The 24,798-nt window shown below is 31.2% G+C and overlaps 1 protein-coding gene across 2 annotated transcripts in view; it reads right to left on the bottom strand.

The window, feature by feature from the left end:
* The window catches only part of Mtp (microsomal triacylglycerol transfer protein), a 35,942-nt gene extending 11,404 nt beyond the window's left edge, over positions 1-24,538 (bottom strand). For both annotated transcript variants that reach the window (XM_078176642.1, XM_078176643.1), the window contains exons 1-3: positions 24,433-24,538; positions 10,915-11,273; positions 7,459-7,482 (exon numbers count right to left, since the gene is read on the bottom strand). In XM_078176642.1, coding sequence (XP_078032768.1) covers positions 7,459-7,482; positions 10,915-10,981 — 91 coding nt within the window. In that variant the 5' untranslated portion in view covers positions 10,982-11,273; positions 24,433-24,538. The remainder of the gene's footprint in view (positions 1-7,458; positions 7,483-10,914; positions 11,274-24,432) is intronic.
* Between the last annotated feature and the right edge of the window lie 260 nt (positions 24,539-24,798).

The raw sequence follows: 24,798 nt of genomic DNA, 5'->3' as shown, positions 1-24,798 counted from the left end.
GTTCATATTAAATGGAAGTACTATATCTCAGAAACACAATTTTGGATTTCGAATCAAAATGGTGCCGACTGCAAAGAGGTAGTACTAGTAACGGAACTGTTCCGGTATCTTTTGAGGAACGTATATTGTATACAATACAATATACAAAGATGACTGTATACAATATACGTATATTGTATACAGTTGATTATGTGTCCGATTTTGCTGGCCAAAATTCTTTTCCTAGTAACGTGTTTAAAATGTGTTTAGTAACGTATTGTAATATAGTATTCTAATCGGGCCTTGAAAATGTTTCGAAAATAACTGTTTTAATTCGGAATGTAGCCGTTTTACTGGAAACGGTTAGCATTGACTTTTATTCTGAATAACTGTTACGTAGAACCTAAACATTGAATTATATCAGTCGACATCAAAGGGCATTGAAAAATTGTATTTAATTATTGTAGATTAGAAACCGTTTCAAAATCTATAGAGAATCTAAAGAATAGCGGTTATGTATAATGTAATGTGCACAATGCATATACTATGTATATTACCTTTATACAAGAACCTTATCTGAAATTGATACAGTCCGACTTTTAGGTACTCCATAACAATTATTCAGAATAAAAGTTCTACATAACTGTTTCAAGAATTACAATCTATATTATAACAATTTTCGAGCCCCGAAGTTTACTTAGAAAAATTAATTATGTAGAAAGAAATAAGATTTATTAATAAAAAATTCTAAACATTATTTGTATTATTCAATTAATTTAAAACATACCTATTTATCTATTCATGGTACTTTAATATATCGGGAACGATTTTAAGCATTGAAAGACAAATATTATTATGAAAAAACATGTAAAAAAAAGTGAAAATAATCGAATACGACGTAAAGATCATGAAAACTGTGAAATTATTAAAAAGTATTGTAAACAATTATAATGTATTAGAAATTATTGCGATGTATTAATGATACAGGAAATGACAAAAAAAAAACAAAAACAGTTAAAAACTATCCAAAAAAATTTTATAGTTTAATATTGCCTCATTTAATCAGCTTAATATATTTCGTTGTTCGATTGGAAATTCTTTGAGCTAAAATAAGTTGGTTTAAGGAGGACATTAAAATAATCGTACCAATTTTTTTCACCTCCTTCGTCCCTTCTTTTTATTGACCAATGAAAACGTTAGAAAACTGGCACGGAAATAGCCAAGTAGTAGCAAACGAATAATGTTTATCTAATCTGTTTACACAGGTTGCGTTTATTACCCAAGGTTATTGCAAACTGTTTAATAACTTCTCAAAGGAACGTAGTGTACATATCCTTTTTAGCAGAACTAAAAAAAGAACAATTTGTAAGGCTTTTATTGAAAAGAAAAGAAAGCAACGGAATTAATTTTAATTCTCAAATTGTACCGATTTTTTTATTGTACTCCACTAATTTCTTTATTTACTGCATTAATATCTACAAATAATTGCACATTGATCGATGACTATTAGACATCATATTATTATTATATTATTATTTGTAGTAAATATGAATACTATTCGATGAAAGAAAAGAAAACGAGTCGCCTTATATTTTAATCGTTTACATCCGGAATGCACTTAACTCGGTAGGTGCTGCTACTGGGTAAAATTTACCTTAGAAATAACCAAGTAAAACGAAGAAAACTGTTTGCGGTTCTGTTACGATTTTTTAAAGAGATTTAATACAGATTTTAAGATATACCTCATATTTTATTCACATTTTAAAAGATTGCACCTGAATATAAAGCAACGGTTTTTAATATTTCTAAAACCTGTGCTACAATATGGAGTGCATTTTCTGCTTAGTTAAAGGCGCGTTTCCACCGTGTCGCATTTTACTAATAGGCACTGCCGCGCGGCTTTACGTATTTTATTATGTAATAAAGATTCTAAGATATACCTTATATTTTATTCACATTTTAAAAGATTGCACCTGAATATAAAGCAACGGTTTTTAATATTGCCAGTGCTATAATACGGGGTGTACCTTCCGCCGAGTTAAAGACGCATTTCCATTGCGTCAGATTTTAATCGGCACTGCCGCGTGGCTTCGCTGATCGACTAAGTCAATCCTGAGAAAATTCGTGTTTCGATTGCGTTGGCATAGGTCAATCGAGAAGGGAAGTAAGTAAACATAAACAAGTTTGAAGTGTTCAATGTTTAGTATCTATTGTTTAAGAAGAGTATAATCCCGTTTGAGAAGCCGGGCGCTACAACGACTCGTTTTCCATTTGATGTCGGTAAATATCAAAGGAAACCGTGCCAGGAGTAGAGGAAAAACTTCTGCTAAGTTCTCTGCAGTGTACACACGAAAATAAGTTACACAAGGAGTGGGGGAAGACGACGCAAAGCGCGGGAGTAGGCGACGCATAGTAGTAGTGTCTACTGCGTGAATGTTATATTTCTAAACTATGATCAGACAGTGGCGTTTTCGTCGGGATTGTAGTTAAAAATTATAATTTTCACCCGGTAGACGCGCTACGCTGCTGTGCGGGATGTATGTGTCACCTATCTCACACCTTATTATTAATATATCCTAAACTTTCTTATAAAAACGTTACTACCTCATGCGATGATCTAGTAATTGATAAAAAACAAACACACATAAGTACAGTTTTATAAAAAAAAGTTTAGATAATCTTGAATTTTGCACAAAGTAAACACTGTGCGGAAATGAAGGACACGATAAAAAGCCTGCGACTTCTGGCATACAGCTGTGGGCTATAATTTTGTAAAATAAATAAGAGGAACTAAAGGCTTCTCGAAAATATTGCTTACTGTGGATAGATCAATACTGTCTACAATTACTCATCTCTACTTACGAAGACAAATGTGGGTATTCATATCTGACCACATTAGAAATGACATCGTTTAAAATATCAATTTAAATAACATGTTATATTATTTCAGGATCATTTGAAATAATTATAAAGTTAAACTTAATAGCTGGATATAACCTCTTTCCTTTAAGTAAATTATTGCGAAGATTTCATAAAACAAAATATTTTTGTTCAATATTATTTTCTGGATTATTTCTTCTGTTCAATTTGTAACAAAGAAATAACGAAATAATTTATTTTTTGAAATCGTTTTAGTTTTTCTTTATCTTTATCGCCTTTATTTTCAAATAATGACACTGAAAATAACGGAGTCGAATAAATTATTTCAAATTATTACAATACTTTGTATTTTTATTTCAAATAAAATTTGCCTAAACTGTACGGTACATAGACGATGCAGAGCCGTCTTGTGGAAAGGGGAGGAGCGACGAAGGCGACAGGTTGGTTGAGAATTATTGCTGTTTGACTTTTCGCGCTGTTCAGCGTCGACCCTAGTCGAAACGGAAGCTATCACGGTGCGACGTGCAGGGCCGATCTGCAAATGCCATCGCAGTGGAAACGCGCCTTTAGTTAAGGTAAATGACCTCTTCATCGACCGTATAAAAATTTCATTGTATTATAATAAGTATTACTCAGTGAATCCTAAGAACATATTAGCGGAGTATGAATTATTAATGTCTATTAATAATACTATTCTATTTTATTATTTCAGGCAGGTGTTAAATATTTAACGGTTTGCTACAATAAATTAATTATAAAAAGTAATCTGTGTTCTTCCATTTCATTAAATCTTTCTCGTTAATTAATGCGCGCTGGTGCCGTTCAAAAAGTTTGTTTTATAAAATAGTGATGACATTTAATCTTCATCTCTTATTAATAGTATCTCTGGTAATCTAATTCGTTTATGTGAATTTCCATGTTCAAAAAATACTGTTTTATAGAAAATATTTAACAGCATCAACAAATGTTTAAAAAACGTGTAATTTTATTTGAAAGTTGAAGATGACCTTGAAATCTCTGAAATTTCGTCAGCTATAAAATATAATTACCGTCGTATTATATTGAATATTATATAAGTATATACTGAAATAGTATTGTCAACAAAGTTTCTTCATATTTTAGAAAATACAGCAAATATTCGAGTGCTAATTCATTCTAGGCCATCCTGTACTTTTATAAAAAATTCAGTAAGACATAGACAGAAATTTATGACACGGTTAAGTGATTCTAAAAACGTATTTTTTAATATTTAATATTTAATATCACTGTTCGCGTTTTCCGCGCACAATAATAATTACGAATAATCAGAATTTCAATTATTTTCAAATTATTGAAAAATGTAGCATGCGTTAAGCAGCCCAAGAAGTTACGAAGGAATTAAGCATCACATTAGAGTAGGAAAAGATGAATATTGTCTACAAAATGTGAAGAAGATGTTCTACAACCTGTCGAGAAAGAAGTATGTAGCTACAAATCATATTTTTCAACATCCCGACTGGGAATAATCCTATAGACCAATTGACTTTTACGTGACGAGTTCTTCTTGTTGACATTAAGCTCGAACTGTAAATTTAATTATGGCCAGCGTGGTGAGACCGCTTTTTAAATCGGAAAATTAACACGTGTTCGACGTGTCAAATCAATTTCACGGTTCGCGTTGATCTTACTTTCTTAAGTCGCGATGCTACCGCAAGAAAACGAACAGTTTGCAAAAAAAAAAAACCAGACCAGCACGGAATTGCGGACTTGGGCGAGTAGGTAAGTACTTATGTCAGCAGATATACGTGCGTATGCCCGCGATCTAACGTACGTTCACACGGTTATATATACAGGGTGTCTCGAAATTGTCTGACGAAAAAAAATGGAAAAAATATACGGCAAAGTAATACTGAGAGAAATTTTATTCAATGTCATTTTGGATGAATATTGACCGCCTCCCCCGTCCTCCTCTGCACTGTGCGAATATACTATCACTTTTTTGGTTTGAAATTTAGCTTGCTTTTTTTGGTTACGATAGTCATGATATGGAGTTAAAATATTTAGGAAAATTTATTTGATAAAGTATTTGATCGCATGAAAAATAAAAAAAAAAGTCAACCTAAATACATGTTCAAAATAACCAAATAATATGGAATAATTTCTGAAAATAGTGTAATATATATGTAAGAATTATTCGTACGTTCAAATAAATTAATACACGATTACTTCGCATTACGTCTGATCAGCGTCGTTCGGAGTTTTACTTGAAAATTGTTCGTTTCAAGTCAACAAAAAATTGAATCAATTTCTTATTTGTAAAAGTGAAATAAAGATAATAAAGTATTTGAAATAAGATAGAACTTTGATCTAAGCTTATCCAAGTTACTAAGCTTATCTAAGTTAAACTTAATAGCAATACTTAGTTTTTATAGATTTACACATTTTGCTTATAAGTTGACATAGATTAAGCTGGTCACGTGTGAAACATATTTGGATAATCGAGAATTCTAACATCGAAGGACCAAATAATTTGCTATATTTCTGCTACAATTAATTCTCCGGAATGATCATTTGTTATCCTATTTTAAATAAAATCTGCACATCTTTAGTTCCGAATATTGCTACCATATTTTGACCTCGTACTTTCGTAGCACCCTATGTGCAAGCGTGAACACACATACGTGCCCATGGAATCATCGTAGTCTGGATCGGTCTTCTAAAAGAGACTACGAGATACATGCGTGCCGGCATCCTTTTGCGTACACGTACGCATGCGTTTACGCACACCTACACGATCCAACGACAGACACCGTTAATTCGCCCAGTCCCTGTTACACGACGGAGATACGGGAAACGGGATACTCCCCAGCAATTAAACAAAATAATATGAAAATGCCGGCGCATTCCGCAGCTAGGAAATAATATGCCCTCGTTCAGATCCGATCACATTTCAGATAATATTGTTTGAAATATTATTTCGAATAACATGCTATCTTATCTTATAATTATTCCCACGTCTTATGATTATTTTTATCTTATAATTATAATCACTTCCGAAATATTATTTCGAACAACACGTTATTTTATTTCTTTTAATTATTAACAATGATCGCTTTCGAATTAGCATTTCCTGCAATATTATTTTATATAAAATCTTTTTGAAGTAATATTGAAATATCATTTTAAATAACGTGTTATATTTCATAATTATTTGAAGTAAGTATTAGATAATTGTGACATTTTCCTTGGAAATTATCAATTCTTTGTCATTTTAAAGAAAAAATTTTGCTGAAAGCAAACTTTACGTAAGAGTTTCTTAAAATAAAATCATTTTGTTGCATATTATTTCGAGGATTACTTCGTTTTTTGTACTTGAAATACTATTTAAAAAAAAATACGACGTAAAATACTATTAAAAAAAAAAAATGGTTCCAAATGAATTACTTCATATATTTATCTTTTATTTTTATATCAAATAAAATTGACCCAGGTCTGTTCCCTTCAAAGAGAACAACTATTTTAATTGTAACTCCCAGGGATTGACCCTACGTACGCTGGGCCCATAGAATAAGAAACTTGTCCGTGCGCGTAATCATTTATTTCCGGTCCGCCTTTCGAGATAATATCTTTGCTTAACTACAAATAATTCAGGGTATCAATTCTGTGAAGATACAAAGCGACAGCGAATCATGTACATCGCACATGTCATGCTGGAAAGTCACGTATCTTTGATGGTGTTTAACTCTATGAAACTAAGACAACTTTCTTTTTCAACTTTATACAGATTGATCTTTTGTGTGAAAATATTGTTTTACTTTCATTATTATTGTTTCTTTTGTTATTATTGTTTTCGTTATTATAATTATTTTGTCACATTTTAGATGTGCACCGTTCACGAGAATTTTTATTCGAATGAAAATTATTTAAAAATTTTTGTTTTTTATCCTGTATTCTTGTTTATCGACTTTAACTATTGTCTTATATTCTACTATTTAATTGGATGTTTGTTAAAAAAACCTACAGTAATGGCGTTCGGATCACATAGATGCGACTAAAAAAGTTTTTTCAAGCTTATAGACAAAAGAATATAGTAATTAATATGAAAATATTAAGGAAAGAAAAAGTTCGTTTGCATAGTTTAATAACGAGTTGATTTCATAATATTTGTTCCGTTTTGAATTTTCTAATTATCAGGTTTTGCAATATTTTTATAATTCCTATCCGAAACTTTGCCACATTATTATTTATCAAAAGATTTGATATATTTCACTCAGGTACACGAGACTCCTTTTGTCGGCACTAAAAGAGTTAATAATTAATAATTAATATCAGTGTCTCCACTCGATTAACAAGTAATTTCGATCTTTTTTGCACGATAGATATCGACACTGTATACAGTGACGCTCAATCATAAATATCTAATTCCTGCCGGTTGCTTCGGATCAGTTATGTCGTCAAACTGGCTTGGATTCTTGTCGTGTTTCTCTATGTTATTTTATGGAGCGACAATCATGGTGAACATTCTTGATAGAGTGAGGTCAATTTTACAAAACCCGACCTAATCTCTTTCTACACGCTTTTCAATATTTGTACGGTTTTATAAAGCTTTAAAAAAATTACCTGGTGCCATTTGACAGTAGGAACCTGCAAGAAAACAATGAAATTATAATTCATAACAATGCTTAATATTTCTTACGTGTTATTTAGGTTATTACTAGATTACAGATTCTATGCATTCGTGTAAAGATAAAAGGATAATAAAATCAAGAATAAAGAGAAGAAGCGTCTATGCAACTTGTAAATGGTGCACACAATTTTTATTTTGCATAAGGATCCTGTCTAATCATTACAAAAGCTATTTTTCTTAGCAGAAAATATTCAATCAGAATCATTTCATTTTAGAATCATGTAATTAATAATTATAATATTTTAATACATTAATATATTAGAAAGTTTTAGTGTTAATATTTCAAACAATGAAGACGATGATAAAGATGATCTAACAATGCTTTGTAACGTTTGAAAGTCGCTAAAACCTTCCACAATCCAATATGTCTTCTCATTTTGTATTGTATAAATAAACTGCGGTTTTTTATAAAAAATAAAAATTGTCTTCATTAATTAAAACATGCAGATATTATATAGACACTTATTTCTTTTTCTTAACTATTTTAATGAGTTCATAGTAATATAATACAATAATAAAATCGTCAAATTTTTCAAATGATTTTGTTTATCACTTGTGAACAACTTTTGTCACTTGTATCATCTATGCATAAAATCCGTAGTCTACTTATAAAAGAATAAACATACACAATTTAGTAATAATCATTTTTATATAGGGTGAGTTACGAATTTCTTGATTTCAAGTCATTCGAACGTCATGGTGTCATAGGTCACTGAACTAGCTATCCCATAATGAGATTCAAAATAAATAGTACTATCTTTTTTAATAATAAATAGTACTATCTTTTTTAATAATAATAGTACTATCTTTTTTAATAATAATAGTACTATCTTGAAATAATTAAAAAAAAAATGTAAAATAAACAATTTGTCAACATTGCACTGATTTCTTTGAATGATTTCATTTCACTTTTACAACTTTCCTTTCGGTCTTTACACCGACAGAGAAATTAAAGTGTCCTGTTTTTCGTAACTCACAAAGTATAACGAGTTTTATCATTGCAATTAATTATATCATTAACCGAAGCATTTTCTACATCAAGGATACGAATAGTTCTATTAACGAAAGCTGTTTAATCTGAACTGGTTTCATCAAATACCTCTTGCCAGGGGTATACTATACGCGATTACGTTTTCACATACAATACAAACACAGAAACACCGGCAAATAATTGTTTCCGCAGACTATAATCTCGGCTAACAAATACGGTCACGATTGGTTACAGAAGAAGAATGGTAACGAGGGCAGCTGTGACATTGATACAAGCCAAAAAGGAAGAAAGCGGACATCATGAATAAGCAAGTGGAGCTGCGAGCGGCAAGTTTTTCTTTGCGAAGTCAGGAAAGGTACAGGATTCTTAGAAAACGAATATTTGATGCTACAAATTCTGAAAATTAACTTCGGAAACATTTATTCCGCGTAAATTGATCTTCAATTGAGGAACAAATTTGTCTAGCAACCAATTTTCTTTCGTCGATATCTTAAGCTGATGATTAATTCTAAAAGCATTCTACGTCTTTGTAGATTTGGAAAAAACAATCAATTATGTCAAGATTTGGATAAAACAATCAATTATGTCAGCAAAAATGTTAACTGAATTTTTTAATCGATTCGATTTCGAAAGAAGATTCAGCTAAAAATATCAGATGAAATGAAAACGTTGAATAAAATGGCAATATGTCAAAGTTATGTCACATCATTTTTATCTTCTGAATTTTACAGATGATAAACAAAATTGGTACATTCGAGAGGTATATGTGGAAACATTAATTTTTGGATTTTCGTAAACAATCTCGTCGTCCAAATGTTTGTAACAGATTAGTTCACGTGTCAACAAGTGATGATATATGCTTGAATATTGCAATATAAAACAATATAAAAAAGACGTTCCACATTGTCAGTTGCATGTAAATGGAAAATGTTATTTTTTTTCTGAGTAAATGTGTGTCCCGAAAATTGCTTAACTACGTAAGTGGAACGTTTTGAACAGTCTTTTACATTTTATTTTTATTTCCATTGGTTGAGGATCGAGTCATTAATGCTTATCATTCTGGCAACTCCCTAATCATTCGTGCAAATGGCGACTTAATCAGCCGTGTCGTCATTTAACTGCTTTTAAATGTTGTCACTTTTTTATGACAATCATACCTTGAGAAATATTTCTTTTTCAAAAGAGCTAAGTGATTAAGTTACGTTTTGTTTTCAGTTAAGTGTTGTAATTAAATGAAATATAAAGCTACATCCCCCATGTATATAATGAATGTATAAATGTATATATACACGTACTTTTTTCCAATTTGTTTCAAAAATTAAGTATGTATAAAAGACTCTGCAATATTCATATCCTTTCAAAATTACTAAAACCTGTTTCAAATACTGTACGTATGCCTCTGCATATACTTTGTTGTAATTCAAGCCGTTTATATAAAGTATAAGATTGCGAGGGAAACCATTTATCGAAGTGAGGTGTAAAGTGGGTCTGAACGAACATTAACTAATAACCATAGCGTATTTTATAATACACATTCGAAGCGCTTATGAGGGTTAACAGGTTTGCTTCTACCATCTGATTTGTGACTTCGTAGTTGCAACATTCTGTTAACCCTTTGGACTCGCGTGTTCCACACGAAGGGCTTCATAAAACTACTAATAATTGTGATAACTTCTACAACTTTGCTAAAAATTCTTGTTTCATGAAGTAATCCATATTAGTACTATTAGATCGTAGCAAATTAATGATCTGTTGACACAATGTGACACATTTATGGGATCTATTATCGGAATGAAATTTTATTCAAATGATAATTCATTCGAATAAGAATGAATTTATTCGTATAGGAACAATGTTCGTATAGGAACACGTATAAAAATGAACTGATTTGAATAAAAATGATAAAACATTTCTTTATAATTTAACAACTTATTTCTGCCACATTATTGTTTCGAAACGCTCCGATACGAAATTTCTCCAATTATAAAATAAAAAATTATTCAGAAATCGTATTCTTTGAATTATAGAAATAAAGAATTTTGCGAATTTTTCAAATTATAAAATAAAAAAATAGAATAATTTACGAGAATTACTCGAATAAGATATTCGACTACAAGAAATTCATAGCGATAATTATTTTAGCTAAATCTTTGTTTGAAACGATCCAAACGATGGTGAACTCTGAGCGGTACCGTACGCAGCGACCCCCACCAGATTGATACGTTTTTAATGAATGAGTTTCGCGATGTGATTCGAAAGTAGCGGGGATGGTGTGTCGGCAGGATGGCACGGGGGATAGGGACAGGAACAGAAAGCAAAGCGGCGGACGGGCCAACAGAGAGAGAGAGAGTGTGTGTGTTGTTAGGACTAACAACGGACAGCTAAGTAAGTAACTCACCGAAGAGTGCCAGAAGGTAGACGAGGGAGACGGTGAGCGCCGTGACCGGCCTTTCCGGACAGACCATCTTTCGCTCGTTCCTCTCGGACGACCTTCCTCGTGTCTACTACCCTGGACTCTTCGTGTTTTACGTCGCTCCGTGCCGCGTCCTCTTCTCCTTCTGCGAGTAAATACGAGTAATTAGACGGGGCAGGCCTGCGCTATCGAATCCCGCTACCATCTCTACTATCCCTCCCTTCCTCCAACTCGCGTCGATCCTCTCCTCCCTTCCCATTCAGGCCGCCGATAACACGGGGACGACGTACAGTACCGGACAAATGTATTCCGACACCCTTTAGAACGCTACAACTCCGTCAAAACTGAAACAAAAGACTTGAATTTTTTTTCTAGATGATAGCGGGAGTAGTCTTCCAGGCAACGACTAAAATGGCTTCCTATTTTCTATTTTATTATTACTTGGATTGGAAAGAGAAATACAAAATGCAGGTTTGCTAACTTTCTTGTCTTTGAATCTGTAATAAAAATTTAAAAAATTCGTTTCCTAAATTTTGGTAACTTACTTATAATTGAGGGCGAGGAGATAAGACAGGCTATTAATTTGACAATTTTCATTTAACCCTTTGCACTCGAATGGTGACCCTAAGACACCACTAAAATTATTTCATCACGTTCCAAAATGATTTGTATAGTAACAAAGTTTAGATTTGAAACATTGTTAATAGTGAAACTGTTGGTATGAGTCACAAGAATCAATTTCATATGTACAAAATACACTTTGTCATATAAAATGAAAATACTACAAGTAAGAAAAATTATTTTAGACTTATAGTTAAAATGTGTTTCAGAATTAAATCGAAAAACTTTAGATATGAATTTAGGATTATAAAACTGACAAATTTGACTTCGGGAGAATACTTGCAAATATTTTTATAAAGAGATATTTGTTACGGAGGTTGTAAAATTTACAAGGGAACTTACGATCGTACAAATCGCGTTTGAAACGAGTTTAGGTTATAGTTACAATATACAAAGTTATAGCACTTACCTACTATTAAAACAACCTCACAGGTTTTTGCGAAATGAGATTTCGTTTCTAGATATTTTGATTTTAAGTTTGTATTTAACCTTATAGATAACATACACAGCATGTTCATATGCACGTTTTGAGTCTAAATATCTCGAAAATAACTTATTTTCTAGAAAAATATTAGAAACGAAAATTACGCGATTTGAAAAACCAATAAACCTATGTATGAAACATTTTTGATAAGATGTTATTTAACAAGGATATTTAATGAAACGGAGAATTTGTTTAATTATGAAACTTCTTCAATTACAATTTTTGTAGTTAAATGCTGATAAATCTATAGAAAATGAAGTGATTTTGATCGACATATGTAATAGTTACAGTTATTTTTAATAATAAATACAACAATTATCTTCAGTAATATACATGATTAATTTAATTTTTTTACTAAATCAGTTTAATTATTTTTACAGAATACATTATTAAATCCTGCAATTTTAACAATAAATATCTCTTGAAGGAAGAATTTGATAGCATACTTCTAAAGGAGAGTTTATTTCATGGTCCATTTTTATCTATAGCTTGTAGGTTCAATCTTGAAACATTCTTTATAATGTTAATGAGTTTATTAAATGTCATGTTTGTTGATAAGTTATGGTTGGAAAAATAAAAATGGTAACATTCATTTTATCTGGAATAACTTAAAAAATTGAATACAATTGGTAAGAAAAAATGATGAAACATACGTGGATAAAATTAAATTTACAACATAAATTTACCAGTTTTTATTAGTAGTAGTTTTTATTAACCGCTTTTATCTTTTATGACGTCAGTTATTGGCCTTGGTAAAATTTTCAGTGTTTAAACCTCTTTTGACTCATTTTGTATCATTCTTACCAGATGCATTTTTTAAGTCATTAGAGTTTCAAATTATCGACCGTTGATAAAATCAGCTCTTGAAAGACCCAACAATTTTTTATTACACGTGTTGAGATCTGCATATCTCGTTAGCGAATCAATAATTGAAAATTTATAAATTACAAAAAACATTTTTACCATTTTCGCCATATAAATAGACGCGTTTTCATTCTGGAATATGAAGTTATTGTCAGCAATTTTTGTGGCATGAAAACTTATTTGGTCCTTAATGAAATCCTATATACTTTCTGCTATTAATTTTTCAATTAATAAATTTCACTTTCGTTTCTCCGTGGTATCCAAATTCAGTCAAAATCATAACTCCACCACCACCCTTTTGTCAACGACTTAATTAATATTTTCTTAAGCGGCGTAATATAATATATACAAATGTAAAAAATAACATAAATTGCCCCGATGTTTCAATTATTACTAAACTCATAAATGAATTATTATAAAATTATCACTGAATCATAGTTATTACTAATCAATAAAATTATTACTGATAAATTAAATACTAAACTAGTATTAATAAAATTACTAATACTAAACTAATAAACAAGATTACTGTTGTATATTAAATAAAAATCGCCAAATTGATGGAGTATTAACAAACAATTAATGATCGCGAAAATCGCAGTTTTCTCCAGATTTTTGATATTTTCGACCAATAACTGTTAGAAATCTGCAGTTGTTTTTAAATATTTCAATGGCAGTACGAAGCGTATTTCTTCAATTTTCATTCCAGGTTCAAATAAAAAAGTTAATCCTTTGCTCTCGGAAACTTTTTAAATCCAAGCTTTCTTGAACCATATTATTTCCATTTTCTATGATTTATAATTTTATGCAGAAGACATCGAATCTTCTGACACATGCAACACTTTCGACAGCTTCTGAAATATAAACAATTTTGTTAATCCAAAAATGATTTCGATACATACTGAAACAATCCTTAGCGGCGACTTTAGAGCCACCTCTCAAGTGCGAAGGGTTGAAAAATACAAGTTTTCTTTTTCCTTATTATTCCTAGAAATACAAAAATTTATGAAAGGTATTTCTCAGTAAACTAAACCTTTTGACATGACAAAACAAATTCAAGTAGTTCGGTCAAGTTTGCAAAAGATTATTTTGTTCTAAAATATGTCCGAATACGTTTGTCCGGTACTGTACTCGCCCCCTACCATGAAACCTGTTCCGAGAGCTGGAAGGGACTGAACGCGCAGCGCAGCAAGTATCTCGGTCTCGGTCTTCGCGCTATACGCCGTGTTCCACCGCGTGCGCGGTTCGTTCTAAAACGAGACGAGCTCGCCACGGTGTCTGGTTCACTGGCTTTTTCCGTGATCCCTGCCGCATTCTTGCTAGAGGCTGACTGCTGGAGACGTCGACTCCTCCCGGGCCAGTGTATCGTACCCGTAGTGACACCTCCGCGAAGCCGACGGACGGCGAACGGGCTTCCGGCCGCATCGAGTTTGCTCTTTTTTTTTTCGCGCGAGACTCGAAGCTGTGCTGGCCTGCATGATCGTTAGCGATAGGAAGTGGGCCGCGCTCCTACGAGCGTTGTTTTAGTCGAGGTTAGATCGTAGCTACCGGGACAGCTTTGATCCGCTAATTGGGATAACTTTATTAACTTCTGTGGTCGTGTGAGTATCCAGTGAATAAAGTGATCTCCGTAGCTTCGTATCGGGTTGCACGATAAGTACGAGTCCTCGTATCGGATCGTTCGACGGCTTCTTTTATTCGGAGAACGTTCTTTGCTTTTAATGTTTCGATGGTGAAATGCAATAAAAAGTATAGTGGTGACTAGAGCGAATCTCCCAATATCTGTGACTTTGGATTAAAAACGTATTACGTACAAATTGATGATTTATATTTTCTTTATTATGTTTACCTATCAACGTGTAGGATCTAGAGAGAAGTATTACATTTTTCACGCGTTAAGATGTGGTAAATATTTTTCAATCGATGCTGCAGCATTTCTGTCGAGTCTAAGTAGTATGATTGGTTAAAAATCGAAAGAAATGCTTGCTTAAGATTTTCGTATAAATTTATTATTAATGCGATTTACGTTGTACAAAACGCATGTTGTACATGGTGTCCCTGAAAGGGATGTACAAGCGGGAACCAGGTGATTTTTTATGAAAAAACTTAAAAAAGTATAGAGTAGATTTGTTATATTTGGGACTTTGTTTCAACCATGAATTTCTTATTTCTTTTTTCATTTTAAACAATAACAAAATTTTAAGAAAGCATTCTAGTTGTGGCCTAGTAAAATAGTTCCTCTATCATGTAAAAAAATGTAATATTTTAGTGTAGTTTTAAAAAAGTTATTGTGTTTTAAAAGTTGTTTACACATTAATGGTAGTATAATGACTTCCATAAATGTTCGAGCAACAAGACAGAAATGCCTGAAAAATCGATAAGTGCATTTTTAGAACATTAAATGACAATTAAAGTATTTTTACCCATTTGTACGTTTTGAAGGACAACTCTGAAATCATTTGAAGTGTAATTTAAGGTTAGATGCTAGTTTTTGGATATAAAAAATAATTACGTGTTATTCGTTTCACTACATTTACAAAATTATAAGAAGAATTTGATAGCAGGTCGTGCATCGTTAACAGCAACTTATAGAATTTATTGAACATCGTTCTGAGCATCTGCTGAAATGAATTTTCTTTCTTTTTTATGCATCACATATATTATTATCAATATTTTCTGTTCGAGTTTGCATGTAGATCATGGTACTATAGGTTGTTGGACTCGTCCTGATATTGTTTATCAAGTGACAATAATATAAACATACTATTTAGCTTTAAAAAAAGTATTAATGACCTTGAGATCTCAACAAATGTGTTTTGAAAAAATTGTTTCCTTTATGAGAAAGAAAAGTGAAGCAAACTTTCGATTACTTCAATATTTCCTTGTATTGCTCTTGAGAAATTAGTTACATGGACTACTTTAGTTAAATACCAACAGCTGTGAAATAGAATGTCATTGGTAGATATAGTATTATTAGTCGATAATGCAAATGACATAATGAACTGCTTTAATATTCATGTTTCTGACAAAATTTTTTAAATTTCGTCTATTGACTTATTCAAGAACGCAGAAAGTCATTGCAGATCAAGGTTATGTTAAACCTTTTATAACATTTTTGTAAAATAATACATATCGGATGTTTATTTTATAATTTGGTAATATTTTCGACAATGAATAAAAACATATTCACAAGGAACAACCTAATGCCAAAAGAAACAAGTACGTAACGATTACATACTAAATAATTGTAGAATAGAACATTACCAATTGGTAATTGTACTCACAGATAAATTATTCAATCAACATAAAACAAACAATATAATTGAAGATTCATTCACCAAAGAAGACATTAAATTTTACGATCGCTTCCAGGTCAAAAATGATTTTCCTTCGTAATTAACCTAAGGTGACCCTGATTGTTCTTGAACCATAGGTTAATGTATGCAATTTAAAACGCATTACTAGTCAAATCGTTTTTATTATTACCTCTATTCATCTAGACACTAAAAATCTATTGTCTTTACACTATGTACAGGCTGTTACAAAATTATATGTTGCAACCATCATAATCTGTTCCTACACCCTCGATTCAGTTTGAAGAAAGTATTTGGATCATCTAATAAATTAATAAACAACTATTTCAAGGTAATATTGAGCAAAATGAGATGATATACTTAGGTATTATTTAAACAATTAATTATTATATGCTCAGCCCCAATACTACCGATCTCTGAAATATATAACTTTTGTTTTTTCTTTTTAAATAATATTAATAACACTTGATTATGTCTGAATGCATTTAGAATGGCTTTTTGAAATAAAGAATATTGGCAGACATAAGAATAATATTTGTTGTTAATAATGTGTGTTAGTTATTGAAATACTGATCGTTATTAACCTATTATAGTAATCCTACTGCAGTAAATTGATTGACTTGTCGTCAATAGCGTAGAATTGGGTTAATAGTGAAAAAGCAAACAATTCAGGAAGAACAGTCCTAAGAGCGCTCCAATTATAGGTTAGTACTAGCTAAGGGAAACATTAACGAAGTAGTTTACGGTATAACATTTCAGGAAGTTTATTATGGTACGGAGTTATTTAAAAAAGTTAATGATAGGAAACGTGAAATTACTTTCATACATATAATTAAGAAGCGTGAACAGCATACCAACTATGTGTTATAATAATTAATAGACTGTGCATCTTTATGCAAATTCTCGATACAAATTCATTAGTGCCTAATGTTATCATCGAGAAATTTTTCATTTTCGAAACGAAAGATCCTGTCTATTAATTAGTGGACATTATTGCGAACATATTCTGTAACGTTATCTTTTATTTTTGTTTTATAACATTATGAAAAGTATGTTTAATTAACGATATTTGATCGACTAACGTAAGTTAGTAACGAAACATCATCTGAACGATGTTCACATAATACAAACAAATTAATGTGAGATTATAAAAAATAATATAAATAGTCTTATAGTATTAATAATATAAATAATCTTATTAATTGTAAGTACATTGTTTTAAAATACAATATGTAAGCTGTATTTTTATTTTATTTTCATAGTATAAAGTCTCTCAAAATTATGTAAAACTAATTTTCGCTTGACTGTATCACTTATTGAGCCTTTCATGATGAAAGAGACTAGAATTTTATAAAAAGAAAGTATAGTTTGAATTTTTCGCATTGTAAACAGCAAGTACTTTCCTGGTTATTTCGATGATTTTGTATTTGTTCACAAGCAGTGGTATTACTGCGAGGAAGCAAATACAGGTTTCGCGTAAGTACGAGTATGAATAACAATGAAGCAAAAATGAGAGCAAGTGGGCGTCGTGCGCAAAACCGCCAATAGAGTCGAGTACCGTAATCAATGCGTTAGCAGGTTCCTAGCCTGCGTTTACAGACGTAGATTTGTAGAACGGGGACGTGGAACTCTTTACAGAAATCTCTGGTTTTCTCGTACTCTATCGTTTGGTGCTCTGGACAGTGACTATCAAAATGATAATGATCATTAGATTACAGCTCTCGTGCGGTTATAGTAAAATAGAATCAGTGAAATGCCCAACTGTGAAGACATTCCGTGAATTTTGGGATATTGTTGCTTTGTTTCTGGCTTTTGTGGAGTTATTTTTAGTCAGAATAATTGAACAATCTGCCAGAAGTAACAGTAAATTTAGTGAACAATTGAAATGATAAATAAGAAATAGGAGGCGATCGAGATTGTTAATCTATGTATGTGAAAATGTTCTTCGTGAGATTTGTGTTAACGTTATATAAAATATTATTTCCAATACTTCTAATCTGATTAGTATAATATAACTGTTATACCTTAGTAAAAATTTGGTAGATAATTATACCAAAAATGTGTATATAATTACTAATAAAGAACAGCTGATTGATGAGTTACATCATTTTAACGTTATAACTCAGAAACACGAAGATATTATTCGCAAAATATCGTAACCATACGAAAACGTATTAAAACAATTAATAGATGCACAGCGACGGAGATCGGTAAATAATTAGTAAACTGCGGATTTTATATATTTTCAAGGAACCTAAAATATCGATACATCATTCTCAACATGTTAAAATTATTAGAAAAAGGAAAGAACCTCCAACTGGTTACTGTTTCTTACAATTAGTGCTGACAATTTTTATTTTGCGCAAAGATCCGCCAGTTGCAAATTAATGTAAGGTTAAAGATTAGGAATACGCTAATTAAAGCACGTTAATTCGGAGCAAACAGTGGGATCATTTTGATCCGTAGCCAAATTGCCATTACACGCATGTTCCGAGCGAAAATCATGCATAAAATTTTCAGAAGCATGATAACCCTCTGGTTGCAGGAGAGTTAATCGTTTGGTCGTTGCGCGTTGTCGTGAATTATTTGTAATTTATGAAACTGCTGGTTAACGTTCTACTAATTGCTTTCCATCCAACGAACACGGTAATTGTGTTTGCGGCGTTCGCAGTTTGGAATGCACATGCACAGACTAAAGACCGGCGCGTTCGGTTGTAAAAATGCTTGTGATCTTTTTGCCACTACGTATACAGCGTGATAAATTAATCGTAACAACGACCCCTTCTCGATAACTGCTGTTCACGATTAACCGAATGTAAACACGTAATTTTTGTGCAACAGTGACCTCTCAATTCTGTGAATTCCATTGCATGTTTAATCGCGGATGCGGCGTTTCGAATAATTATAGACACGAAGTAACTTTTATATTTTTAACGATATTTAAGCGAAAACTGTATACAATTTTCTATATTAGAATCGATAGAGTATAGAAATATACAAATATAGGTTACTGTTTGGTTTTTGTTTAAGTATCGGTAAAAATGTCAAGATTACTTTAGCTTTATAAGCAGTGTGGGTGAACTCCTTTAGTTGAGATAACCTGTGTATTTAAAAAACAACTTAACAAAATAGTATATTTGTATAATTTTATATTAGAGATAATAGAAAATAGAATTATGTAAATATAGGTAATTCGGAATGTGATCCTCAACACTGATTTCAATGATCTTGAAATATATTGCGGTGGTCGTCACCCCAAACAATTTTTTACTATATGTTTCCTGCTTAAAATATGAATGGCTTATTAATTTGTACTGTTCTATAGTTCACATTGCACAGTTTTAGCTCTGTTTACAAGGATTGGAGAGATTGAATAAATAGATAATATTAATAATTAGATAATAAGATAACATTTTAAAAAATTAAAAAGCTCAGTAAACAAAAGATGAGACATAAAAGATAAGTTCCATGAGTCTAAAGGATTGTGCAGAAATTGGACATTTAAACACGGGATGCGAAGCGAACGCGAAGGCAGAGGTCAATATGTCAGCCATATCGATAAGAATAAATAGAGCTTTATCTGTCGTCAAATTGTGATTGTAATTGCGTTGTAACTATGTTTGGTGCAAGAACGCTTAGTGACGCTATTATGCTCGTTTGCGTTTTGTAGTTTTACCATTTTTCTACGTTAACAAACAATTATTCTACAATTTGACAACAGATGGCAGTACTAGATGCTTCCCACAATATGGCCGAAATTTTCCTCATCGCCGCGCTCGCTTAAACACCCACACACAGTTATACAATCCTCCAGGTCCATAGATAATTCGCTGTAACATGATGCGAAATGTACATGTAAAAACATAATTATACAAAATGGCTAAGATGGTCATTCGATTAGGTCAATTAGACTTAAAATTCAAGCCTTAGATGCTTGACAATAGAGTCGTGTATTGACAATTGACGTACGTATTGTTTAAAAAAATTGCAAAAAGAATCAAAATAGTGTTAGGAACATAAATTTTCAACAATAATTATTTCAATATTCTTAATCTAGATATTACCTAAATATAATATTTTGTACTTTTATTTTACGATTAATTAAATTTGCTTTCTAAAAATTAAACCTTTTCGTATATTCATTAATGTCAAATGTTAAAGCAGTTCAACACAGTATCGAAATTGCACACATATCGTACTAACATAGCTTATAAACCGAATTCATTGTGATGTCATATAAATGATTTGATTTGTTTTAGAAAAACTATTTTGAAGCTATATCTACAGCTATACTATACATACAACAAAATATATTGTAACCACAACATGATATAAAAGAAAATAAGACTGGAATCTAGCAATAAGGAACGAAAAATTGACAAAGACCGCGAATAATATTATATTTTTGTAAACTATTATATAAGCGCGTTAAGAGAGGTTAATAAAAAAGTATGAACCTATCACTTAAAAAGAGCATAACCTGTAACCTGTTTATACAAACAGCCATGTAAGATGCGAATCATCGGAAGTATAAGTACTGCTTAATATTATCTATTATAGTTTAATTATAAATTTAATAAGTATAAATTACTATAACCTATTCAAAAACTGTCTGTATTTAATCTAATAAAAATCTAACCTGAAATGTTTACAAACAATAATGTTCCTTTTTAATTTTAATTAAAATTATGCACGGGACGCGACAGTGGCTATAATAGCATCATGGCACCTATCCCCATTCCCCATAGCTTAAATCTAGTATCCAAACCTAGCAATAATGTAGATTATGTTGTGTTCATAGGAAGGAATTAAATTGTTTATATATGACACTGATGTAGCATAAAGTGAATACGATCTACAAAAGCATTAATTCGGACTGAAAATTAGTGAATATGATCGTGGTAGTTAGAAGAATAAGCTGGATTTAAAATCGAATGAGCAGGGGTAGATCACGTGACGCCCCGGAACTTCCGTACTGTGGAGTGGGAGGTATAACGAGTGTAAATTACATGTATTTCTGAACTACGAAGGCGATGATATTATACCGATTATGGAAAACTATTTATTTATTTAATTTTATAGTACACTTTTGCTAGCGGTATGAGTTTATTCTTCTGGCTGCCATGAGAATGATACTACAAAAAAAAATAAATATAAATAAAAAATAAAATGGATATATTACACTGAGTTAATTTAAATTATTTAAGACAAAAGGGAAATATGGTTTCTAGTTTTTTAAATCAATGAAAGCCATTTTTATTTTACACCAATATCTACAGTTTAGTTTTTATTATAACGCGTGGAGTTATGTTTGTTTTGTTAAATTGTTATAATAAAGTTTATATTATTATCTTAATAATGATATTGAATAAGGACTCAATATTGTTTCATATTCGCGGTTATCCTAAACTATTGCAAATTTTATTCTGCATTGAAAAGCGTCTTATAAACCGACGTGCGTTTCTGGCAGTGGTTCAAGAGTTGCATCTTTTACGCGGGATTCGACGCGTAATAAAAATATATACACGCGAAGTATGTACTGCTTACGTAATTTTCTATTTTACAAACCCGTTCTCTATCTGTTTTGCAGATAATGTGGCGCGTTACTAATTGTGAGTTATTGACTCGTTACAGCTTATGAAAAATGATTTGTTACAATTTACAATAATTTATACCTGCTGTGTATTATGCCAGTATGTGACGTTATTGAGTATGCACTTTTTACACCACCGAGCTTTAAAAGCATTTGTTTTATATTAATTTATGAAAGTAACAATAAGACATTTATTCCGATTTTTGACGAGTGTTATTGTAATATTTTCTGCAAGTAACGCATATATTGAATAGATAACTCATAAATTTTATATTTATTATATTTATTTATATAGTGGACAATATATTGTAGTACGCAGTATACAGGGTGTCACAAAAATGTCTAAAATCCAGAAATGAGAGATACCTAAAATCATTTCGAGCAGCTTTTTCCTTTACAAAAATTTTCTCCAAGGCATCGTTAACAATTTATTAACGAATTACATTAACGATCGTAGATTAAAAAATTAGTGAATCGTCATTTTATGATTGTTTGTCTATTTGAAAGAACTTGAAATTATTGCAAATATCTTAATATTTTTCTACCTTTTTATTAGATTCCTATTATTTTTTTTATTAACTACCATTATATTTTTTACCGATGTGTATTGTCCAAACGTTACTCATACGAATAAATTCTTTTTTATATAATGTTTGCAGAATTATTTTTATTTGCTTCGTAAAATCTATAAACAATCAATCATATGTTAACAAAACGTTGTCGTATTGTGTTAAACGATTCACAATTTCGAGTAATATTGTATTTGGTTCTGACAACTCTACATCATTAATGGGAAATTTATGTTTCCTTTTTCGATTAATTTCAAGGACGGGGTCCGAAATGGAGTCATGAATTATACTGAAACCGCTAACCGTTAGATTTCAATCAATCAGCAACCGTTACCTTTCGGTTAACCAAACGTTGATAATAACAGTAACTGATAATTCCAAGTGACAAGATTCTGATTCATCATGTCCTTAAACTTCGACGAAAGTGTCGTCCAGATACAAAGGAATGAAAACTAGAAATTATATTTGTCCAGATTTTGTTTCAAATGATTATGTATGCTTTATTTTCTGTTCCGTAGATCATTTTAAAACCATTGTAATGAAAAGGTATTAATAACGGTATTCGTTTGATTTTAACTTTTAAAAACATGAGTTACACTTGATCGGTAACTGTGATATATTTTCCTAATTATTTTGTGCTCTAACTGAAAGAACGTTTATTTTGTTACATCATGCAATATGAAAATTTGTTCTTAAATATTCCGATGTATGCGCTACAATAAATGTCAACGAAATACGCAGTATCGTTGACGAATTTCTGGCTGAGTGAAGTTTCAGGCTGAGTAATTTTGTAGATTAAAGAAAAAACTAAATGAGTTGAACTGTTGAATTGTTATTAACGTCGTGTATAAATTATATAAATTATTATATGAACACTTTTACATTAATTTCACACATGTAACTGGTCATTTGACTTTCACTTCTCCCACATCATTAGATTATATGATAAATAAATATTTAATAAACGAAATCTTATACTCGTATTTGTGTTAGTCGATTTCATATGTACGAGACATATGTATAAGACAATCTGTTTTAATTCTCGTCAGAAATTTAGATTAAAAAGTTGAAAAAATATTATTTTTTAATATTCTTTTCCACTACAATCAATTCCAATTTTTTGCAAAATTTTGTTTAGATATTGTTTAGTAAACTGGTTCCTCTAACTTTTAAGCTTAATACTAAATAAATTTAGACAAATATAAAATAATAAATAATTGCTCTATTTAAATAGATTTTAAGTATTAATAATTTTTTACTATAACCTGCAGCAGATATGTTATCTTGATAAGATATCCGAGTGCAAAAGATTAAGAAATTTATTTTATCTTAAAAGAAGGATGTATACTTTTGTAATACCGCTTTCAAAAACTATAAAAGTATAAAATAATTACATTATTTGGAATATTATTATATTTCCAATAACGTGTTAATTCATTGCGTAATTATTTCCACGCTTGTGACCTCTTTTGAAATATTGTTAAATGATTATCCAAAAGTAAAAAACATTTTGTTGAAGAACAACACCCCCTTTTCATCTTTCGCACCGGTCGAATGATCATTTTCTTTCGTGACAATATTGGATGAGCTCAAAAAAAAAATGATTTATTAATTTAAAACAATATACGAAATAAAAAATATCAAAATTATTCTTAATTTGAGGTAACCATTGTTTTCAAATGTATCGATGTTATTCTTACTTTCAAACGACAGCATTAAAAACAACGACTCGAAATGAATTATTTCAAACAGTTATTTCTTATTTTCATTTCAAGTCAAATTAAATTAAATCTTTCTCCAAGGAACTCGTTCGTCCAACTCAGAAGATTACGAAGAAAATACTCTTTTAATTTTATATATCAACTTTTTATGAATCAGTAACATTTCACCGAATAGCATCGTATTGAAACAATTACTATTATAGATATTAATTCAGTGGGATTATTATTGCAAGCTGCTATTGTAACACAAATTTTCCAAATGTTTTCGTCTAGACGAGTGGTAGACAAAATGACAAAAAGCTTAAAAATAAGATGTAAGCATTTTGGAGCGTTTTACCTGAAATTAGAGTAACAAATGCATTCTCCTGTGGTAACGAAGTTTTAACAATGACACAGAGTTCTCCTGGCTTGCGGAAGGAAAAGAAAGTCGAAGCACTACGGTAAGAGTTGAATTTCGCGGAATTGGAGTCACAGAAGAGGTTCGAAACGTCACTGAAACCCGAACACGTAATGCACGTTGTTCGCCGAAGGCAAGAAATGCACTGATCGCAGTCTAGGCAAACAAAGTATGTCAAAGGAGTCCGTCGAGCATCGTAAATTCTATCACGAAGCGACCGTGAAAGCCCCTTTATCATGTGATTTGACCTATGCTCTGTAGCTGACCTCACCGAATTTCTTCTCCACCATGCTTTTTCCGCGTTTC

Source organism: Augochlora pura, chromosome 3, assembly GCF_028453695.1.
Source record: "Augochlora pura isolate Apur16 chromosome 3, APUR_v2.2.1, whole genome shotgun sequence".
NCBI classification, from domain to species: Eukaryota; Metazoa; Arthropoda; class Insecta; order Hymenoptera; family Halictidae; genus Augochlora; species Augochlora pura.
Note: the sequence above shows the minus strand (reverse complement) of the source record. Positions and strands in the feature narration are given on the sequence as shown.